Source organism: Haliotis rubra, unplaced genomic scaffold, assembly GCF_003918875.1.
Source record: "Haliotis rubra isolate DU_JTF1 unplaced genomic scaffold, ASM391887v1 Scf96, whole genome shotgun sequence".
Classification (NCBI taxonomy): domain Eukaryota; kingdom Metazoa; phylum Mollusca; class Gastropoda; order Lepetellida; family Haliotidae; genus Haliotis; species Haliotis rubra.
Window position 1 is genome coordinate 379935 of NW_025767701.1, and position 21610 is coordinate 401544.

Below are 21610 nucleotides of genomic sequence, written 5' to 3' on the forward strand. Positions count from 1 at the left end.
ATTTTATCGGAAGTGTCTCTAACTGTCATGAAAACTATACTGAGTCAAAAAAGAAACTTCACAAAATCTAATTTGAAAAATAATGAATAATTTTTCTCTGATGATACATCTATGTATCCGAAATGGGATCCCTATCTTTCGACTCTAGAAAAACGTTAGCAAAACCCACTCAAACCCATCCATTCGTCTTGCAAATGACGTTAGTGCCAAATCAGGTTTTGCACGTGCAGTCGATTACGTGATCTTCGCATCGAAGTTTTCTTCATATGCACGTGTTTGCATTGGCCCCAAGTATTGAAAAAACACTTTTAAACCACAGTTCTAACAGTACTTGAAATGCCACGATTGTCAAATGTGCAACATGAACGTGCCGTTGGCATGTTGCAGGCGGGAAGATCAGTTATTGACGTCGCAAGAGCAATGGGATGCAGCCGTCGTACTGTGTATGACTTGCGAGGTCGTCTACAACAAACTGGCACCACTGCTGATCGCCCAAGGTCGGGTCGTCCACGTGTGACGTCACGAGCAGAAGACCGTCAAGTCTGGAGACGACGTCGTGAACGGTATGCCCAATGTTGTGTACAGGAAGTCGACAGATTCGGGGGAAGTTGCATGGTGTGGGATGTTTTCTCAGCAATGAAATAATAACAATTTAACCATCTTACCATCTCTTGTTCTTATATAGTGCCCTGAAGAAAGAATGTGAAGTTTCTTTTTTGACTCACTATACTACTCACCTGAAATGTCTATTTTTGGCTCTGCACCTGGAACATAATCCATTGTGACGTCTTTCCGCACTTCTGAAACAAACCAACATATTATCAAACTGAGCCCTTTTACACGTTGATATTAGGAAGATGTGTCCAGATTTAAGGACATGAAAATCATGAAAAAAAAATATTATTAATATTTCCTAATAATAAAATTCCTAAATGTATCAACTTCCCATGGTTGTATTGGCTTTGTGCAAATGGATAGCCAAACCCTAAGATCACGATCTTAGGGATTTACAATTACTGCAGCGCTGAGATTGTTGTGTGCAGGTGGGCCCTCGGCGGTAAAATACCATACTATGTGTCCTACCTTTCTGCACTAGATAGTGTACTGTTCAGTGTAAAGCGATGGAAACCAGGGCAATGTAGCGTATCTTTAGGGGGACATGTCTGACACATCCTCGAAAATAAAAGTTCTGTACGTTGTTGAATTACTTTGTAACGTTAAGAGATAAGTTACCTTCTGCAACAGTATTGATAGTATATTTTGCCCCTCTGGAAACATGATTTGAAAATTATTATTCATAAAGGTGTGAGAACTCTTAAAACAGCGTTGTCTAGAATAACAAATATATGTTTACCAACATTATGAACATCGATCTACGCAACTAGGATACGATGGCATGTGTCATCCAAGTCAGCAAGCCTGACATTTGGGTTACTGGACCCGTGACGATCCGGGTCTGAATTGATTTTTCAGTAACCCATGCTTGTGATCACTGGATTGTCTGGTCCTCACTCGATAATTTACAGACCGCCACCATATAGCTTGAATATTGCTGAGTGCGGTGTAAAACTAAACTCACTCATTCATGAGTTACTGAAGATCAATTGTAACCCGGATATTCACCGGTCTCCTTAGAACGATGATGTTATCACTACATGTGGAGTGCCTTTCACAGTGTTGTGTTATGTGTCCAAAGATCATGCTGATATTATTATTTATGGATTCTCCTCCGAATGAAATGGTGTGTTGAGCTGCATTATTGCGTGTGATACAACATATAATATTTACATGTACAATGTATTTGCTATGCTCGGCTGTGGTATACGCTCATGTGCTGTATCGGACTGAATTAGAAAGTGTTGTACTGAACGAATAAATGCATCAGTGTGCTTTAATGTAATGTGGTGTGCTCATATGTGCAATAATGAGAAATGACACAGACGGATTAGTGTAGGGCAACGCTTTTTCAGTAACATCACTTGACGTGTATTTCATACCTTTGTGCAAGTGCAGTTGCCCGATAGCGTAGTTATTTTTCACATCGCTATTTACTGCCCCTTTCACATCAAATTGCAAGGGAACATCTGAAAAACACAAATGCATCACCATGGGATGTTAAGGAAACTGCAATTTATGTTGACGGTGAAGGAATGTACGCCAACACACATTTGAAATGATTTTGTTCTCATAATTAGACATAATTTGAAGATTATATCAGAGGGCGCGTACACCATGTACTTCGACAATACACGACGTCATTTGGCAGCACGATATCTTACTCTGCTGGTCTACTGGAGGCGTGCATGCCTCTTCCGTACCGTCACGCTGGGGACAATCATTGTTGTCAGTGTCGTCGGTGCTGCCATCACACGTGTGTGCATCCATCTTCTTTGACGTTGTTACCTTACTGTGCTGGTCTACTGGAGGCGTGCATGCCTCTTCCGTACCGTCACGCTGAGGACAATCATTGTTGTTAATGTCGTCGGTGCTGCCATCACACGTGTCTGCATCCATCTTCTTTGACGTTGTTACCTTACTATCCTGGTCTACTGGAGGCGGGCATGCCTCTTCTGTACCGTCACGCTGAGGACAATCATTGTTGTCACTATCGTCGCTGCTGCCATCACACGTGTCTGCATCCATCTTCGTTGTCGGCGACAGCATCTAAACGACACGTGATACTCATATAGACCACCACAGGTATACGGAGACACTAGCTGAGTGTTATTTTAAGTGTATTTTATTGATAATTCACAATGAAAATGATTACTTGATAATATATCTACAGATCTTCGTAACATGTGACACCAACCGACTTATGGTGTCCGCTCACTAACCCAGTACCTACTCAATATGTAAATAACGATTGTCTAATAAGATTTCTTCAAAATGCCAACTCTAAATCTACAGCTCTTTTCTTCATGAAAATTTACCAAAAAAGCGTTCATGTTACGTTGCTCATTCCTGTAGATGTTTCTGTACATATCTTCAACTTATATGCTGTGAATATATGTCATACCTACATGTGAAATTAAGCACCGTGTATGTACAGTCGAGCACCATTGTCTCGATATTCATGGGACCAAGAAAAAGATATCGAGTTATCCGAACTTCGATACATCCGTCCAGGGCATATCAACACATATCACGCGATTACACAAAACCATTGGATTCTAAGTATGTTTCGAAATGTTGATTCGAAACTATAGCCCGTTTCAGTAGTGTTTCGTCGTGACAGTACTTCCTAATTAATTCTTGTTTAATTAATCCTAATTAAGTAACAAACACGTGACACCTTCAACTCAATTAGCCCTAATTAATTTACACTACCGCATCCCTTTGATTCATGCCGCGCCGTGTGTACACGTGTGGAAACAACCTCAGTTGAGAAGGATACTTGCCCATAAATGGTAGGTGAATATCCAGTTTCTTTGCAAATATCAACTTAAAATGGTAATTTTGCTTGTTTGGATCATGAAATTATATCGAGATATTCCAAATATTGAGACATCCGTATCGAGTTAAAAGAGCTTGAATAATGATAAATTATGTAGGATTATGCCGGGACCGAGATGTTATATCGAGACAACGTAGATATCGAGTTATCAGAGTTCGACGCAACGGTGCTCGACTGTATATATGCCACGCACCCATATTGTACTTAGGCCTGTGGCCTCTATACTAAGTAAATTCTGCAATAGTTACCCTCTTGTACACTCACCCACCTCTTTCGATGCCTTTATCATGATCCCAGGCATGTAAAGCTGGAAAACAAGAAATGGATGGCCATGTATTCAGTCAGATACAACTACACATGCATACACACCGACACGCTTGTGGGCGGTTTAACGTTAACAATACTATGAATGCATGCGTGCATGCATGCTACAAATAGAATGTTCTCTGTCTCCATTTAAAGTAGCCGTAATTATCGCCCTCACGTGTCAAGCTAATGATTCTCTGCATATTCACTTGCTGCACATTTATATTACATTAAGGTAACTAAGATAAGCTTGTACCGTTTACTTTCAATGGGTACTGTATTATATAGACAATGTTACTGGCACACCGGGTAGGGGGAAACCGAAACCGATAATCCTGGTTTATTATAATTTGACATTTACCAAAAAACATTGCAATAAGAATTTCCTCTGACACCAAGGAAAGTGGTAGCGAAAAACATTGAACATGCATTGAGGTCTGATACTAGAGGGTAGGAGTTGCATGGCCACGATGGCAAAACTATACGTGCACATATAGTAATCTACTTCCCTGTAATAAAATTGATCTATTGCTTTTCAAAGCAGACGAAGGCCCAAACTGACGGTTTACTCACCTAAGTGTTGTCAAATTGTTCCTTTAAATCATTCCAGGATATGTAATACATCTACAAATACAGAACTCGGCATTAAGACATGGCAGGACAGCAGATAATCACTGTGAGTAGCTTGTAGACGAGACACCTACAATTCCAGGTATGTTGATGACGTCAAACAAGCGGTGTTGTATAACAAATTGTGCCCTGCACCGATACGCACAACTGTTTGCACGCAATGTGGGTGAATGAGTGAATAAGCTACGGCGGTGTACACTAGAAAAAGGACTGGACGTATGTAGGGTCTTCGCCGTGAAGCTACCCTCCAGCTTCTCAATTTAACACGGTGAGTAGGTATGTATGTGTGTATGTATGTGTGTACCATCGGCAGTATTTCAGCTATGTTGTGACTAAAAATGTTGGAAAATTATAAATGAATAAGAAAAATAGATCATATATTTACCTGTATGCAAAGGACAGTAAACTAACTACAATGTCACAGTTAAATTAATGTAAAACTAGTACAAAAATATACAACATCTTAACTTAGAAAGGCAATACAATATAAAAAAAACAGGCTATAAATTGCCAACAACTGAAGGTAGGTCACCAAACTAGGGACCATGGGGACTTACAGTGCCTTTGCTACATGCATGGACCCTAGTTGGATTTACACCATCCACTCAGATGTTAGCAATTGTGACAATCTAGCCATAAATTGAAATGACGTACACACGACTGTTAAAAATATAAAAACATATGCTTAAATTTACTGTAATTGATTTGGGTCTTCCGTACCCTCTCAGGAGGACAATAATTTTACAAACTTTATCCCCCTATAGCCACTAACAACATCAGTTATTCATTTAAACTACCAATCATAAAACATTTACCTGTTTACACAACATTAATCAACATTTATCCAACAACTCTATTTCTTTCAAAAAGAACTTATTAAATGATAATTAATACAATAAAACAGACCCTTTATTGTTTTGACACTGAAATATTTATCCCTTGTGATGGATAAATCAATACAGTTAATCAAAACATGCTTGACCGTGATTCACTCATCACAAAACAGAGGACCCTAACCTTTAAGAAAATATCTTGTTTGGTCAATACGACGTCGTCGTATGATGACATCTTCAAATCTGGACTGACAACCCAAGTGGGTGTAACCAATATAATGTTTCATGTAATCTATTTATACCTACTTGAGTGTCCCACTTCTTCTGCATCAGATCACGCATGCAACATCTGATTACAGCTTTATTATCAGAGTATGGAATAAGAAGTGGTGTCACAGATTTGTTGAGTGCTGCCTTGGCACCAAGATCGGGCATTGTGTTCCCAGAAATGCCAACGTGGCTGGGCAACCAACAAAATACGATGTCGATGTCGTATTGGCCAGTAGCAAAATCATTCCATAATTCAACAATTTCAATTAAAAGTGGATGTTAACAAGAAAGATTTGAATAGCTCGAAGGCAAGAAAGAGAGTGTGAAAAGATCATATATTGTTTATATTTGGAGTGTTGATTTACATATTTTAAGGCTGTTAATATAGCGTTTGCATCGGCTTTGAAAATGGAACTGTAATCTGGTAATCGGAAAGATATTGTTCTATATCCAATGATATTGGCAGAAGCCACAGCACCACCATCCTTGGTCCCATCTGTAAATAAGGATTTGTATGTATTATATTTACTTTTTAGTCGATTTTGGTCTTGTTTATATTGTAGTTCACCAGTTTCTGGGTTCGTTTTAAATGTTGTAAGCCTTAACCTCTGGCATCACCAACAGCCACGGAGGAGAAGAAAGAAGACGAAAAGGAGATATCTTTTCCAGCTCAATGCTGGCAGCAGAATGGCTTAATTCTGAACCCAAGGGAACGAACAAGAGAAGATTTATTGTTGTATAAATGCTCATAGAGGCGATTTAAGAAACAGTTAAATACAGGGTTAGATTCATTATCATATAGTTTTGAAATATACTGAGTCAAAAAAGAAACTTCACATTCTTTCTTCAGGGCACTATTAAAGAACAAGAGATGGTTAAAATGGTTAAATTGTTATTATTTCATTGCTGACATCTGTGTGATGGACTCGATACACCGACAGTGCCATAATCAGTTCCATTAGGCTACACCGCCGTTCCAAAACATGGGTATGCAGAATGTCAACTCACAAGAATTAGAAATGCGAAATTACTCAATATTGTGTATGGCCGCCCTGCGCATTCACCACTGCCAAACACCATCTCCCCATCGACTGCCTGATGCGTGTGAACACGTGGTTGTAGATTCTGCGCCATTGCTCTTGCAAGGCAGCGCCAAGTTCCTGCAAATTCTGAGGTTGGTTCCTAAGACCACGAAGCCTTCTCCCAAGTGCATCCCAAACATGCTCTATTGGATTAAGGTCAGGGGACTTCGATGGCCAGTCCATGACGTTGATTCCAGCGTTTTGAAGGAAATTTCGTGTCAACATCGCGGTATGCGGCCGAGCATTATCATGCTGGAACTGTAGACCTGGGCCATAAGCCACCATGAAAGGAACGAGTTCAGGGGTGAGCACCTGGTCGCGGCAAGCAGCAGCTGTGAGGTTTCCACGGATGACCAGAAGTCGGGAACGGTTGTTCCCAAAGAAAGGACCCAACACCATGCGAGTTCCGCCCCCGAATCTGTCGACCTTCTGTACACAACATTGGGCATAGCGTTCGCGACGTCGTCTCCAGACTCTATGCCTGCCGTCCGCGAATCTCAGGGTAAACCTGGATTCATCGCTAAAGACGACTCGATTTCAGTCTCTCTGGATCCATCGGAGGTGACGTTGGGCCCACAGCAGACGTTGACGTTGATGAAACGGCGTCAATATTGGCCCACGATATGGACGTCGAGGATGGAGATTGGCAGCCCGCAACCGATTTCGAATGGTCTGTGGGGACAGTTGACCTCTAAACATCTCAACCCTGCTTCGTGTAGCCGGCAGAAATCTGTCACGTAGGTGACGTAGGACGATTTGACGGTCTTCTGCTCGTGACGTCACACGTGGACGACCCGACCATGGGCGATCAGAAGTGGTGCCAGTTTGTTGTAGACGACCTCGCAAGTCATACACAGTACGACGGCTGCATCCCATTGCTCTTGCGACGTCAATAACTGATCTTCCCGCTTGCAACATGCCAACGGCACGTTCACGTTGCACATTTGACAATCGTGGCATTTCAAGTACCCTTAGAACTATGGTTTAAAAGCGTTTTTTCAATTTATGAGGCCAATGCAAACACGTGCATATGAAGAAAACTTCGATGCGAAGATCACGTGATCGACTGCACGTGCAAAACCTGATTTTGGACTAACGTCATTTGCACGACGAATGGATGGGTTTGAGTGGGTTTTGCTAACGTTTTTCTAGAGTCGAAAGATAGGGATCCCAGTTGGATTGAATTGGAAACGTCTTTCAACAAATCGAGTGCCATCAGGGGTGTGTGTGTGTATGTATATATACATGCATATGTGCCTGTGTATGTAGCGTTACATCGGCAGTTTGTTCAACCATATCGTGGCGAGTACAGCGGAACACCATTCACATACCTGTGTCCGAACACTTTAGAATGATTTCTGACACTGCGTGTTAATGCTTATCGTCATACATGGTTACACTACAGAGTCACAGTACGAAGGGCGGTCCAAAAGTAGTCGGCCTAACTATATTCTCGATGGACAATGTTTGAAAAACTTCCATTTTATGTTGAAGGAATCATTAGCAAAGTCTTATCCAAAAGTTTACCCATGTGGGTAATGTGGTTCACGAGATACTAGTCATCAGAACACATCAGAGTATAATATGTCTTTACAAATTGCAGAAAGTGAAAAACGGCCTGCCTTGTGTACATAATATCTGATAAAATATGTTCAGTATAGTATTGGATGACTTCCTGTCATAATCAACATTCAAAGATTATGATTGCTTGATTTACATTTAGACGGGGCTGTTTTTAATGAACGCCCCCATTTTAAACTTTCAAAACATTGTGTCCAGATATTCAAGCTCACACTGTTTACAATATATAGAGAATCTCACCCAAGTGTCTTCTGATATCAATTATATCAACACGAGTTGATAAAGTTACAAATATCCGAGGCTTGCCGAGGATATTTTTACTTTATCAACGAGTGTTGATATATTTGATATCAGAAGACACGAGGGTGAGATTCTATTTATCATCCAAAATCACTCTTCTTTAATTTTCAATGAAAAATGTACATCTCTGAACATGGTACTGCCAAGAGACTTGCAGTGCAGCGATGTCATAGCATTGTGACGTCATCAAGTACATGACGTCATAGCATTGTCAGGGCATTGTACAAAATCTACTGTCAAAACGATATCTCCTAGGAGATATCGTTTGATCTCACACAAGCGGTATCTCCTGTGGAACACAGTTTTGGATGATAAATTGAGTGTTGACACTTGTGTGATCATTCGGTATTTAGTTTGAACCCTTGGCATCGTGCATGAATACGTGATAAGTTTTGTCGTTATGATTATGTCATCTGAAAGGGGTTGGGTACTGTCTCCAAAACATGCTTTCAGTAAAATTCATGGAGGAAGTCACTGTAACAAGCGATTGTATACACATAGAGCTTAATTAATCACCCCCTTACATACTTTAACTTACTGCCGTACCTAATGATAAATCTTGAATAGTAACGATGACTATTATTTGAACTGCATTCCCTTTCAATATTGTTTAAGGGTTTTGCTAAGTCAATCGTTAAAACACATCCCAATATGCAGTTGAAGAACTCGACCCACTATTGTCTCAAAAAGCACTATTAATTCACTGTATGAAACGCCAAAATGTTTTAGGATTTTACCAGTATCTGTTACAATGGCAATGGAGACAATGGAGACTACCAGGAACAAGGAGATGGCAAATTATTGGGATGCACGACACTGGGTTGTCATGCAGGGCTATTGGGCCACAGCTTGAAATTCACCACATCGTCATAAGTCGACTTGTTCAAAAACACCGTCAAACCTACAAGCTTAAGACTGACCAAGGCCAGGTTAACCCCTAAAGACGCCTCAAGTTGAGGGTCTGGTTTTAGCAAGACTTGTGAGACGTCAGCCTTTCACTACAAATGGCGTCCTGAATCACCTATGGCTTCCCAACAGACGCTTGTGCAATAGGACTGTAAGAAACGACATAAAGGCACATGGGAAGGGCGATCAAGCGTCCAGCGTTGACCAATCTTCGCGGGGAAGCTCATTTCGAGTGGTGTTTACCCCGACGTCACTGGAATTTGACGTCATAGAGGAAGGCGCATTGGTCGGATGAGAGTCACTTTTTATTGCACGTCAGAGACGGGCGCCAGCGAGCCTGGGGGACCAAGAACAGTGCCTATGAGCCTAAGCACATCAGAGCATCAGTTCATTACGGTGGTGGATCTGTCATGGTCTGGGGTTGTCTGTCCCATGATTGTAAACTGGACATGGCAAATCTCAATGGCGACCACGACATCCAGAACATTCTGGATCCTGTTCTTGTGCCACATTTTGATAACCATCTATTAGCCACTCGCCCTATATTTAGGGATGACAACGCCCGACCACATCGTTCCCGACGCGTGACAGTGTGGGGCATTCTTGGACGCCTGTACAATATCTGGCATGTTTTGAAGCAGGTTTGCACCAGGAGTGGCAACAGCTGCCTCTGGACAAGCATGAGGAAGAGGGTGAAAGCAGTCATCCGTTCACAAAGGGGATATGCACGCTATTCACATTTTGTCATGTAATTTGTTGTCTGAAGATGACAGAGAACATTTTCAGACTGAGAGACACTCACCTCACCCATTTTGGAACTCTGCAGCCCTATGGTTGTCTAGGGATACATGTTGTTGACAAAACATCGTTGAAGTTTCCATGTCAATTTGTAGATTAAATTATTGCAAATTTTCATGACTTTGTTGTTGTTTAGTCCCAAATTGTCAACGTTCAGGAAACAATGGCGTTTAATCTCTCCAGCATGCATACTTATAGTGATGGTTGATCAGTTTCATGTCAATATGAAAAAATCGGGATGTGCTTAATTATGTTCCTTGTGTATAGTTTCGAATTGCATTTTTATGCACTTTGATATCTACGTTTGATTCTAGAGGACTTCTCCATGCCTATCTCAAACACACAACTTGTTTCTTTCGTATTTTGTTTTCTAAAGTTCCTGTGATGCATTTATTGTAGATTTTGCGGTTTTTGGGGGTTCCAAGATAAGTCAAACAAAACGGGGATCGTTCGGCTGGAACATGGCAATAGCAATTTGCTTGAGGTTGACAGATAATATGTAGAAAAATATATCATAAAAAACAGCTGTATTTGTATAATTTCCTTGGTTGGGACGATAACCTTTGGGACGCCCCTCGTATTGTTCGTGATCGGGACTAGTATCCATGATTGGGGCTTGCATGTAGATTTGTATTACCCGGTGGTTATTCGTCGAGGACCTATTACAGTGGTCACGTGGGGTCACGTAAGATCAAATTCGTTGTGTTTGAAGGTAGCGAAGGAGTTGGGTTTAACGCCGCTTTTAGCAGTATTCCAACAATAACGCGGCAGGGGACACCAGAAATGGGCTTCACACATTGTACCCAGTGGTAAGTGTGTATTTGTTTGGAACAGGAGACGAAGTCACACCAGGCCTGTATAATACACCAAAGGCAGTTTTAATGTTTCAAGCGCCAGTAGAACCTTTTGAATCTGCCTTCATACCCATGAAAACGTCCTCTAATTTTGTTTTGTGTGTGTGGATATTCTACATACCACCTGACATAATATTACAAAAGGAAATGGTACCCTTGTCAAATCCCCAGCTCTCGGCCACCCATTATATTCAGTACACTGTACATTCCGACATTCAAAACGTCTCTGCCGCGACGTAATCTCGATAGTCAACTACTGCAAGAAAATCCTGAATGGGATCACGAGAGACAAGGTGTAAGTGCGTTGTTGGTAATCACTCAGGTGTGCTATGCTGATTCGTTGTTGTGATATCAAGGACAAAGTCAGTGGTGTAGAGTATCAGGCTAGCGGCGTGGTTAGACGCCCAGCGTGTGCATCTAGTTTCTACTTCGAGACCGCATGATTGAGCGTGTAGCCTACTCGTTCTTCGGTCAATCGCTCTTCAATGTGCTTTGCCGGGTGGCCCTCCAGGACCCAAAACTTTATGACTGCTCTATACGCTCTCTATTATCTATTTCTGTCGTTTCAATAGGGGTACATGTGATTAGATGTCACGTAACCAGAAACAAGCGACATGTGCATGTCAATATTACGTTTATGTGAATGATATAACCATTCTACAATAGCATTGTATCATGCATATATCCAGAACGTTTTGATAGCCCGCCGTACACTTATCATGCGCATACATTCAAACCATCCGTGGATCAAGAGGTGAAAAAGAAATTAAACTGGGTTTGAGGTTTGGCATGAGTTGGCGCTCTCATGCCAACCAGGTTCAAACTGTTTTTCTGCAACCAATACTTGTAAGAGGTGATTGGGTGGTCAAACCCGCCGACCTGGTTGGCACATATCAGCGTATTCCGATTACGTAAATCAGTGGAAATACTGTTGACTTTGGGAATTCCTTCCATTCTGAGCTGGCACGGCGTTTATGGTTCAAATAGCGAGTGAGTGAGTGACAACACGTAGACAACTGGGGTTGGGTAAGTTCTACATAAACTATCCTTGAACAAGTAACTGACTATCAAAAATCTCTCAGTAAAGAATCAGTGAAGAATCAGTGAATTATGATCAGTCAATGCTATGATAATTGATTATTCATAATCAAAGACCTATTAAACAACTTATGAACACAGTGCCACTATATTTCCATATTTCCACCTATGTACCTTTGTTTTACCGAAGGATCAATATACATTTGTTTCAACGAAAGATTAATTTGATTAAATGTGGCCTGTAAATATTCGAATACAGACCAAGTAAACAAATGATCGATATGAAGAGCACCGTCCAAGGTGTGATGTATATCAACAAAATAGCATAGCCTGAGAAAACGTCAGGACGAAGCAGTATCACGCCATCTCTTGTGTATTCTCATAACGGGCAATGCTTTGTTCAAAGGTTGCGAGCGAACAGAGCTGTCTGACACTGGACCGACAGTCCACGCCAGGCACTTGTATGTCCAGACAGGTCAGTAAGAAACTGCTTTGTTTTTATTAGTATTTTCCGTTATTTTAGACATTGGTTTGGCTTGGTTGGTGTTTAACACCGCACCAGGCTAGCTATTCTCGAAACGTTCGTAGCGCTACGAACTTCTTAAGCCCATTCTTAACACTTTGGCTACGATCAAAGTTAAGAATTCTTTGGGCTACAAACGTTTCGAGAATAAGGGCCCAGAATATACAGTCACTATGGCGGCGGTCTGTAAGTTATCGAGTCTGGACCAGTCAATCAAGTGATTAACACTATGAACATCGAAGTACGCAGTTCTGATACGATGAGATGTGTCAACCAAGTCAGCGGTTCTGACCACCATTACGACAAGCTTGGGTTCCTGAAAACCAATTCTGACCCGGATCTTCACGTGTTTGTCTAATGATGGAAACATTAGAACTCGCGTTCCCGTCATGAACAATGTTCACTAAGTCTTAGGCAGTTTGTGAAGTGTATACAGTGTCACAAAATTGCATCAATGGATACAATCCTCTGTCGTCAGTACGAGCTACTCACAGTACCCTCAGCGTGTGGTCAGAGAGTGCTTCCCCAGTGAAGGTTTGTGTCCATGATGCCAAGGAAAACTGTGGAGTTTGTACGGTATTAAACTGACCCCAGTGACGGTTGGTGTCCATGATAACAAGGCACACGGTGAAATTGCATTATACAGATGTTAAACAGATACCATCTCGAAATCATTCACTAAACATCGCGTTAGCGTAAAGCTCCTCTGAGTGTTGTCGTAACTGGCGTTTTGGTGTTAGTAAACCCTACCACAGTTACCTACTACTTATGGTCGTTCCACATTGTTCGGGGAGATGGTAGCTCTGGCACTCCATTCGCTTGCTCCTTTGCAGAATGTTAAGTCAAGGAGTAAGAGGTCGGACGACCATGACTCCTAACTAACCACATAACATTCATGTACTGGCACACATACAATTAAAGATAAACGCAACACCAAGTTTATACTCACATAGTTTTTACTCTGTCTCAGTCCATCTCTCTAACTACAACTTCAACAACAGACAGGGCAGGTTCGTACCACACGGGACAACTGAGTGGCGGGACTGACTTCCGAAGATGCTGAGCCGGGTTCTTTTGTACGGGTTCGAGCCTGACCAGATCTTGGTCTCATGTTTCAACTCATCGTATTGATTCGTTAATCCTATATCCGACCTTGCCCTTCGGTATATTGTGTCCCATGAATATTGAGCAGCACGGTTCGGCCACTCACCTCTTTTAATTGAGTTGTTATTGTTTCAATGTATGATTAATCTGTTACTTTTAACGTTTGATGAGCTTGGTTTCAATAAGATATCAATCAAATTACTGAGTCTATGTAAAGCACACGCTGCGCCTTCAATAATATCCTGGTGTTTCATCTCAACCTAGTCGCTTTTAGCACTTTCAAAATGTCTCATGATTTCTTTACTTTTACGAATTTTGGGAAAGCCATGGAAAACGCTGGATTTGCAGTCACAATGTGTTGTATCATTTTTTTATAATATTGCTCAAAGTGGTATAAAACCCACTCACTGTTCAGTATATTTGACTGTGGCAGATATTGTTAGTGCAACTGAAACGATTACTGCGTAATAGCGTTTGTTGATTGTTGCTTTACCCCGCAGTTAGTTTATTAGAATCACAACGAATCAAGAACCGAGTTGAGGATTTACACTTCAGGGGCACCACTCACTTTTGTATTTGCCTACTCCAGATCCTCAGGTGGTTTTACCCACACCGACGGGAAGTACGACCGGAGCTCCAACCCGCCTATAATCACGTCCTCCGACTGTGTGGGAAGCGAGAGGGACATTTCTTTGTGTCCAGCCAAACTGACCACACCCTCTCAGACATTTGTGTCCAGGCCGGGGTCGAGTGTTACAGTGAGTAAAATCATAGGTAAGAACTTATTAGACGACAAAATATATCTGTGTTCACTTAATGAATAGTGTGAGACCCATTCCGTTACAGGGTTTCAGCATTACTTCAAGAGGGAACGATCAATTGTCCTGCTAGTTGTGTACATCCTGATGATGCAAGGGGAACGGGTGGTCCAGTAGTTTAAGCGAGTGGAATTAGCTCTGCACAGATTCATTCTGCACACCCGATATACCTATAATTGTGGGTTCGAATCCCGATTGAAAATATTATCCGGTTACGTATGTGTGACAAAACCATATCTGTTGGCTTCATCAAAGTATGAAACGACTGAAAACTGTATCACTTTTAGCCCCCCACCCCCCCCCTTACAACTGACACATCGATAACAATTGTATAACAGTTCAAAGCGGCATTGCACCCACTTCATGAACCCACTCGTACTTAACACTCCCTATAAGTACCTACGTGTACTACACGGGGAATAACGTGATACCATTTGCTTTATATACGTACGACCTTTCATAGTGTACCTTGCTGTGTCACCATATCACCAATTTAATCTTATTACCAGAGGATAGATTTCTTACTGTTGAGTTATATTGTTCTGCTTTAGCTGGCAAATTGTCACACTGTGTACTTATTACTCGGGGTCTCACAGGATCAGTGACTCAAGTAAAAAGAACCCTGAAAAATTCAGCAGTTTTGAAGTACTGCTTGCAAGGAATATTACAACACACCGTTCATCAAGAAAATCCTCCGTATCTTAGTAATTATATATTTCTTTAGTACAGTGGTATGGAGATACGTTTAAGAAGAAGGTGTTCCAGAAGATGCTCAAGCGGTACAGCCTATAATACAACATCAAAGAAAGAAAAACTGCTCTTCGGAGTTCCACAGGGATCAGTCCTTGGTCCTATCATGTTCACAATGTACACTTCACCTCTTGGGGATGTCATTCGAAAATATACTCTGCAATTCCATCTGTATGCAGATGACACCCAATTGTACATATCTTTTAGACCACAAAGTAAACCATCAGTTGAATTCTCCTTTGCTGTCATATCTAAATGTGTTTCTGATATCCGTGAATGGATGGCTATCAACTTTTTGAAGCTTAATGATGACAAGACAGAGCTCCTCATCTTCAGTCAAAAGTCCAATTTAAGACATCTCTCACTGCCGGCTTTCAAAATTGGTGACAGTATCATAGAACCAAGTAAAAATGCTCGCAATCTGGGAGTAATTCAGGACTCTGTTGTTTTTTTTTCACTTGAAGACCATATCAGCCAAATCTGCAAACAGGCATACTTCCATATCAGAAACATTGCTCTAATAAGGAAGTATATAAACACACGTGTGGCTGTATCACTCATCCAGGCATACGTGTTATCCCGTCTGGATTATTGCAATGCTCTCTTGGTTGGGCTACCAAAACAACGAATTGCAAAGTTACAGCGGGTACAAAATTTAGCTGCTAGAGTTATCTCTCGAACCGGCAAATATGAGCACATAACTCCAGTTCTGATGCATCTGCATTGGCTCCCAATAGTCAAACGGATAGAATTTAAGATTCTTGTGATTGTATACAAAGCTTTTCACGGTATTGGCCCATCATATATCAATGAACTGATCCAGTGCCATCAACCCTCCCGTTCCCTACGTTCTAGTAGTGCCCAGTTACTAGTTGTGCCACGTACGAGTACAAAGACATTTGGAGACAGGTGTTTCTCAAAAGCAGATCCTATGCTTTGGAACAACATCCCAGTGGGCATTAAAAGTGCAGAGAAAATCTGTGCATTTAAGAGAACGTTGAAAACATTTTTTTTCAAATCATGTTACAGTTCCGAGTGACTCTTTCCTTGTCAGACTCATACGAAAGCGCCTTTGAGCAGGACTCATCTGGATATTGGCGCTATATAAATCTCTATATATTATTATCATTATTATAATATATTTCAATTGTATAAGTTTATTTGGCAGCCACACCACCTTTACTGTCAGTCTGTTCCAGATTGTGGATACCAATATTCAGGTGAGGCGGGCACCCTGGAATCGGACAACTACCATCGGAAAGTCCACTACCTCTATATCATCCGTCCCACCAACACAGGCCAGCTGTACAAGTTGGAGTTCTCTGACCTCAAGACAGAGTCCTGCTGTGACATTGTACATGTAGGTACCATCAAGACAGAAACACGATGTGACATTGTTAACATTTGTACCAGAGTGATCTCAAGACAGAATTACGATCTGACATTTTTAACATTTGCACCACAGTGATCTGAAGACGGATTCACGATGTGACATTGTTAACATTTGTGCCACAGTGATCTGAAGACGGATTCACGATGTGACATTTTTAACATTTGTGCCACAGTGATCTGAAGACAGAATCATGATGTGGCATTGTTAACATTTGTACCACAGTGATCTGTGACATTGTTAACATTTGTACCACAGTGATCTGAAGACAGAATCACGATGTGACATTGTTAACATTGGTACCACGGTGATCTGAAGACAGAATCATGATGTGACATTGTTAACATTTGTGCCACAGTGATCTGAAGACAGAATCACGTTGTGACATTGTTAACATTTGTGCCACAGTGATCTGTGACATTGTTAACATTTGTACCACAGTGATCTGAAGACGGATTCACGATGTGACATTGTTAACATTTGTGCCACAGTGATCTGAAGACAGAATCACGATGTGACATTGTTAACATTGGTACCACGGTGACTTCTAGACATAGTCCTGCTGTGACATTGTGAGCATTGGTACCACAGTGATCTGAAGACAGAATCACGTTGTGACATTGTTAACATTTGCAACACAGTGATCTCAAGCCAAAATCACGATGCGACATTGTTAAGATTTCTACCGCAATGATCTGAAAACAGAATCATGATGTGACATTGTCAACATTTGTACCACAGTGATCTGAAGACAGAATCACGATGTGACATTGTTAACATTTGTGCCACAATGATCTGAAGACAGAATCACGATGTGCCATTATTAACACTTGTACCACAGTGATCTGAAGACAGAATCACGATGTGCCATTGTTAACATTTGTACCACAGTGACTTCAAGACAGATTCACGATGTGGCATTATTAACACTTGTACCACAATGATCTGAAGACAGAAACACGATGTGACATTGTTAACATTTGTACCACAGTGATCTCAAGATAGATTCACGATGTGACATTTTTAACATTGGTACCACAGTGATCTGAAGACAGAATCACGTTGGGACATTGTGAACATTTGTATCACAATGATGTCAAGACAGATTCACGATGTGACATTATTAACACTTGTACCACAATGATCTGAAGACAGAAACACGATGTGACATTGTTAACATTTGTACCACAGTGATCTCAAGATAGATTCACGATGTGACATTTTTAACATTGGTACCACAGTGATCTGAAGACAGAATCACGTTGGGACATTGTGAACATTTGTATCACAATGATGTCAAGACAGATTCACGATGTGACATTATTAACACTTGTACCACAGTGATCTGAAGACAGAATCACGATGTGCCATTGTTAACATTTGTACCACAGTGACTTCAAGACAGATTCACGATGTGGCATTATTAACACTTGTACCACAATGATCTGAAGACAGAAACACAATGTGACATTGTTAACATTTGTACCACAGTGATCTCAAGATAGATTCACGATGTGACATTTTTAACATTGGTACCACAGTGATCTGAAGACAGATTCACGTTGGGACATTGTTAACATTTGTACCACAGTGACCTCTTGACATTGTCCTGCTGTGACATTGTTCATTTTGCTCAGATCAAATGCTAGTCAGTCATCCCGTTAAATCGTGGAATACACCAGGCATATATGAGATATGTAAAACACTCCTTATGGTCCAGAAACCTCTAGCTGGTTGCACAGACGTATCAGACTAGATGAATGTAGCGAATCCGCTGTAGTCTGATTTATCGAATTATTGCTGGCATTCTTCTTATCTCATTTTAAATAAGACATTTATTAGAGTACAGTGTCGTTCTGAATTATAGTCGGGTCATCATCTTATCATGGCCACAAAAATGTAGTAAACATTTACTGTTATCTATGTCGCCACAGTCAAGATGGAGTCATATGTTAACATTGTACATGTACATGTGCTAACTTGGTCGCTCTGCCAGCCCCCAGATTTTCGAAGCTCTCTTAGCGCTGAGATAGTCGTAAGGTCATGTATGGCACTTACGACTATCTTAGCGCTAAGAGAGCTTCGAAAATCTAGGACCAGGGTAGCTATTCTCGAAACGTCCGTAGAACTTCTTAAGCCCATTCTTAAGACATTGGCTACGATTAAAGTTAAGCATTCTTAGAGCCACGAACGTTTCGAGAATAAGGGCACAGGCCACACTCAAGATGGAGTCATATGTTAACATCGTACATATACATGTGCTTATTTGGTCGTCCTGCCACAAAAATGCTGCACACAATGTTTTACTGTCATCCAGGTCGCCACACTCCACATTTCCTCCAGCATCCCCGTCGGTGGCTCCACCTACAGCGGCAGCGGCAAACCCCCCCATCCTCCTCGGCAAGGCCTTTGCCGTCAGCTTCGACACTGACGCTCCAACAACATGGCCGGCTTCCAAGCCAAGTGGACCCGTGAGTGGAGGTGTTTAATAATATTAATACCAGGGTACTCCACAAAGAATAAAAGAACAACGCTTCAATTGACTCAGGAACTGTCGATGCATCATTCCGCCATTGAACATGTGTCTGTTTTCATGGGGAAATGGAAAAAAAAGGTTTCTGTTGACTGGTTCTGTTATTTGGATGGATCATTCAACTGGTTTTACATTGTCGCAACTGCACTTTATAGGCACGCACATGCTGTTGGAACTAGACACTTTTCCCATTTGTGTAGATCGCTTTCCCCGTTGTTGATTGTCTGGTCCAGACTCGATTTATTACACATAGCCGGATTATGGGTGAGAGGGGGAACTGGAACTTAACTGGTTAAGTAAACATAATAAGACAAAGCTGTCGAAATTTCTGAAAGTTCCTGATAATAGTTGTACTGTTCTGTATGTATTACATATATTCTCAACGCATGCAGAATGAAAACGTATGTCGGCGGCACTGTCAAGTGTGTGACGTTATAAAACGCTAGTGACATCATCTGCGTCATCTGGTTGTCATCACAGCACCTTGTTTCGTAGAATCACCTCTTAGCAGGGGCGTAAACAGAATCTTAGTCATCAACACGAAGGGTGACCCATGTGTGACCAAAATCAAGGTGAAAATATTACAGAACAATGGGCAATGGGCATTACAGTGCAGGGTCGATTCCAGCATTCTGTAGGGTGTGTAGATTAGTGGTGTAAGCGTTCGCTCGTCAAGCCGAAGGCCCCGGTTCGATTCCCAAAATGTGTACAATGTGTGAAGCTCATGTTGGTGTCCCCGGCCAGGATACTGCTGGAAGATTGCTAAAAACGGCGTAAAACAATACTCACTACCCCAGAATCTAAAGCTTTGCTGTTACATCTAACTCATGTGTGTACACCAACAGGGTATAATGTGATAATTAAGTCCTTTCTGTACTCAACTCCATGTTGTTTGTTAGACAGAGGCAGACAGACACGTCTACACCAACTTCCTCGTGGACAGAATATTTGCAACCGAGTCCAACGACATTGTTCGAGGTCAGAGTCGGAAGATACCCCTCACGTGCTCCGTGCCTGGTTCTGAATCCTTCTCCATCCATTATCAACCCTAACCGGATGTAGGCCCGCGGAGAACATCAGACGTGAAGGTCCTAAAACGAAATGTCAAAGGTCAGGTTTATTTCTGGAAACATAAACATGTACTCCACATACAGCAATATGTGCCATATCACAATGGTATGTGTATGAGGGGTGGTGTGACAGCCTATTGGTTAAAGCGTTCGCTCGTCACATTGGTCACTACAGCTGCCGACTATTTTAACCATTATATCACATATTTTATTCTGAGTTGGATTCCATCACTTGGGTGTTGGAGTAGTCTAGTCCACTCGTCACGCCGAAGACCCGGTCTCGATTCCATGGGTACATGGGTACAATGTCTGGTGTCTCCCTCCATGATATTGCTGGAATTTTGCTAAAATGCCGTAGACTATACCCACTCACTATTGGAGTTCCAGGTCTTGAACAATGTCTCACTCACTCACTCAGTCACTCAATACCCACCCATCCATTCACTCACTCACTTGTACATGTATTTTGTGTATTTTATGTCTCTAATATCGGCGTTGGGGATTGTGTGTTTCATCCATTATGAACTGGTTGGTCTTCAGCCACTTCGACAGAGGACGTCATCAACATATCGTGCAACAATGGATCATTTAACATCCAGATTAATCGCCAACTCCTGAAGCAACTCTACCCAGCCTCCTCAGAGAAAACCATCGGCCTTTCTGACCCCTTCTGTACTGGCACCATACTCAACGACAACATCGTCATCACATCTAAAGCCAATACCTGCGGCACAATGGTCAAGGTAGGTGGGTGATGATAGGAATCTCTAGTGGCGTCATCCTAATGCTTTATGTGTTTTGTTTTCGTACAATAGCTTATTAGCAGGGGCGTCAACTGAATACACTTAATCACATCTAAAGCCAATACCTGTTGGACAAGTCCCATCCTGGAATCTGAGAATGTACTTTGCAGAGAAAGTGCAATCCCAAATATAGCATATATGTCAGAATCGCCCTGATAGTGGTTAGTAGTGTAGACACTCCAATGTCACTAGCCTAGAGGTTAAAACGTTTTCTCGTCACGCCGAAGAACCTGCTTCAATTCCGGACGTGGGTACAATGTGTGAAGCCAGTTTCCTGTGTATCCGGCGCGATATTGCTGGACTATTGCTAAAGGCAAGAGACCTTGACACCCCCACACACCCCCACCCCATCCTCCTCATTCGCTGTCAGGATGAGATGGTCCGCTTACTTATGACGAAACATTAAGTTCCCATCCCGTGGTGGTAAAATGTATGTGAATTGGAGGCGATGGATTTATTGTAGGAATTATTCTCAGACATTTGCACCTATTTCTACTGACCCAAGCAGTGATTGTGCAAGAATATTGCGACAAACGGCGTAAAACCTCACTGACTAGTTACTGG

General features: G+C 41.7%; 1 protein-coding gene across 1 annotated transcript in view; it reads right to left on the reverse strand.

Moving 5' to 3' along the window:
* LOC124265084 overlaps positions 1 to 21610 on the reverse strand; it is a 212507-nt gene that overhangs the window by 19619 nt on the left and 171278 nt on the right. Inside the window, exons 3-6 of the mRNA XM_046699876.1 lie at positions 2280 to 2664; positions 1998 to 2084; positions 1234 to 1236; positions 738 to 800 (exon numbers count right to left, since the gene is read on the reverse strand). Of these exons, the coding sequence (XP_046555832.1) occupies positions 738 to 800; positions 1234 to 1236; positions 1998 to 2084; positions 2280 to 2664 (538 nt within the window). The remainder of the gene's footprint in view (positions 1 to 737; positions 801 to 1233; positions 1237 to 1997; positions 2085 to 2279; positions 2665 to 21610) is intronic.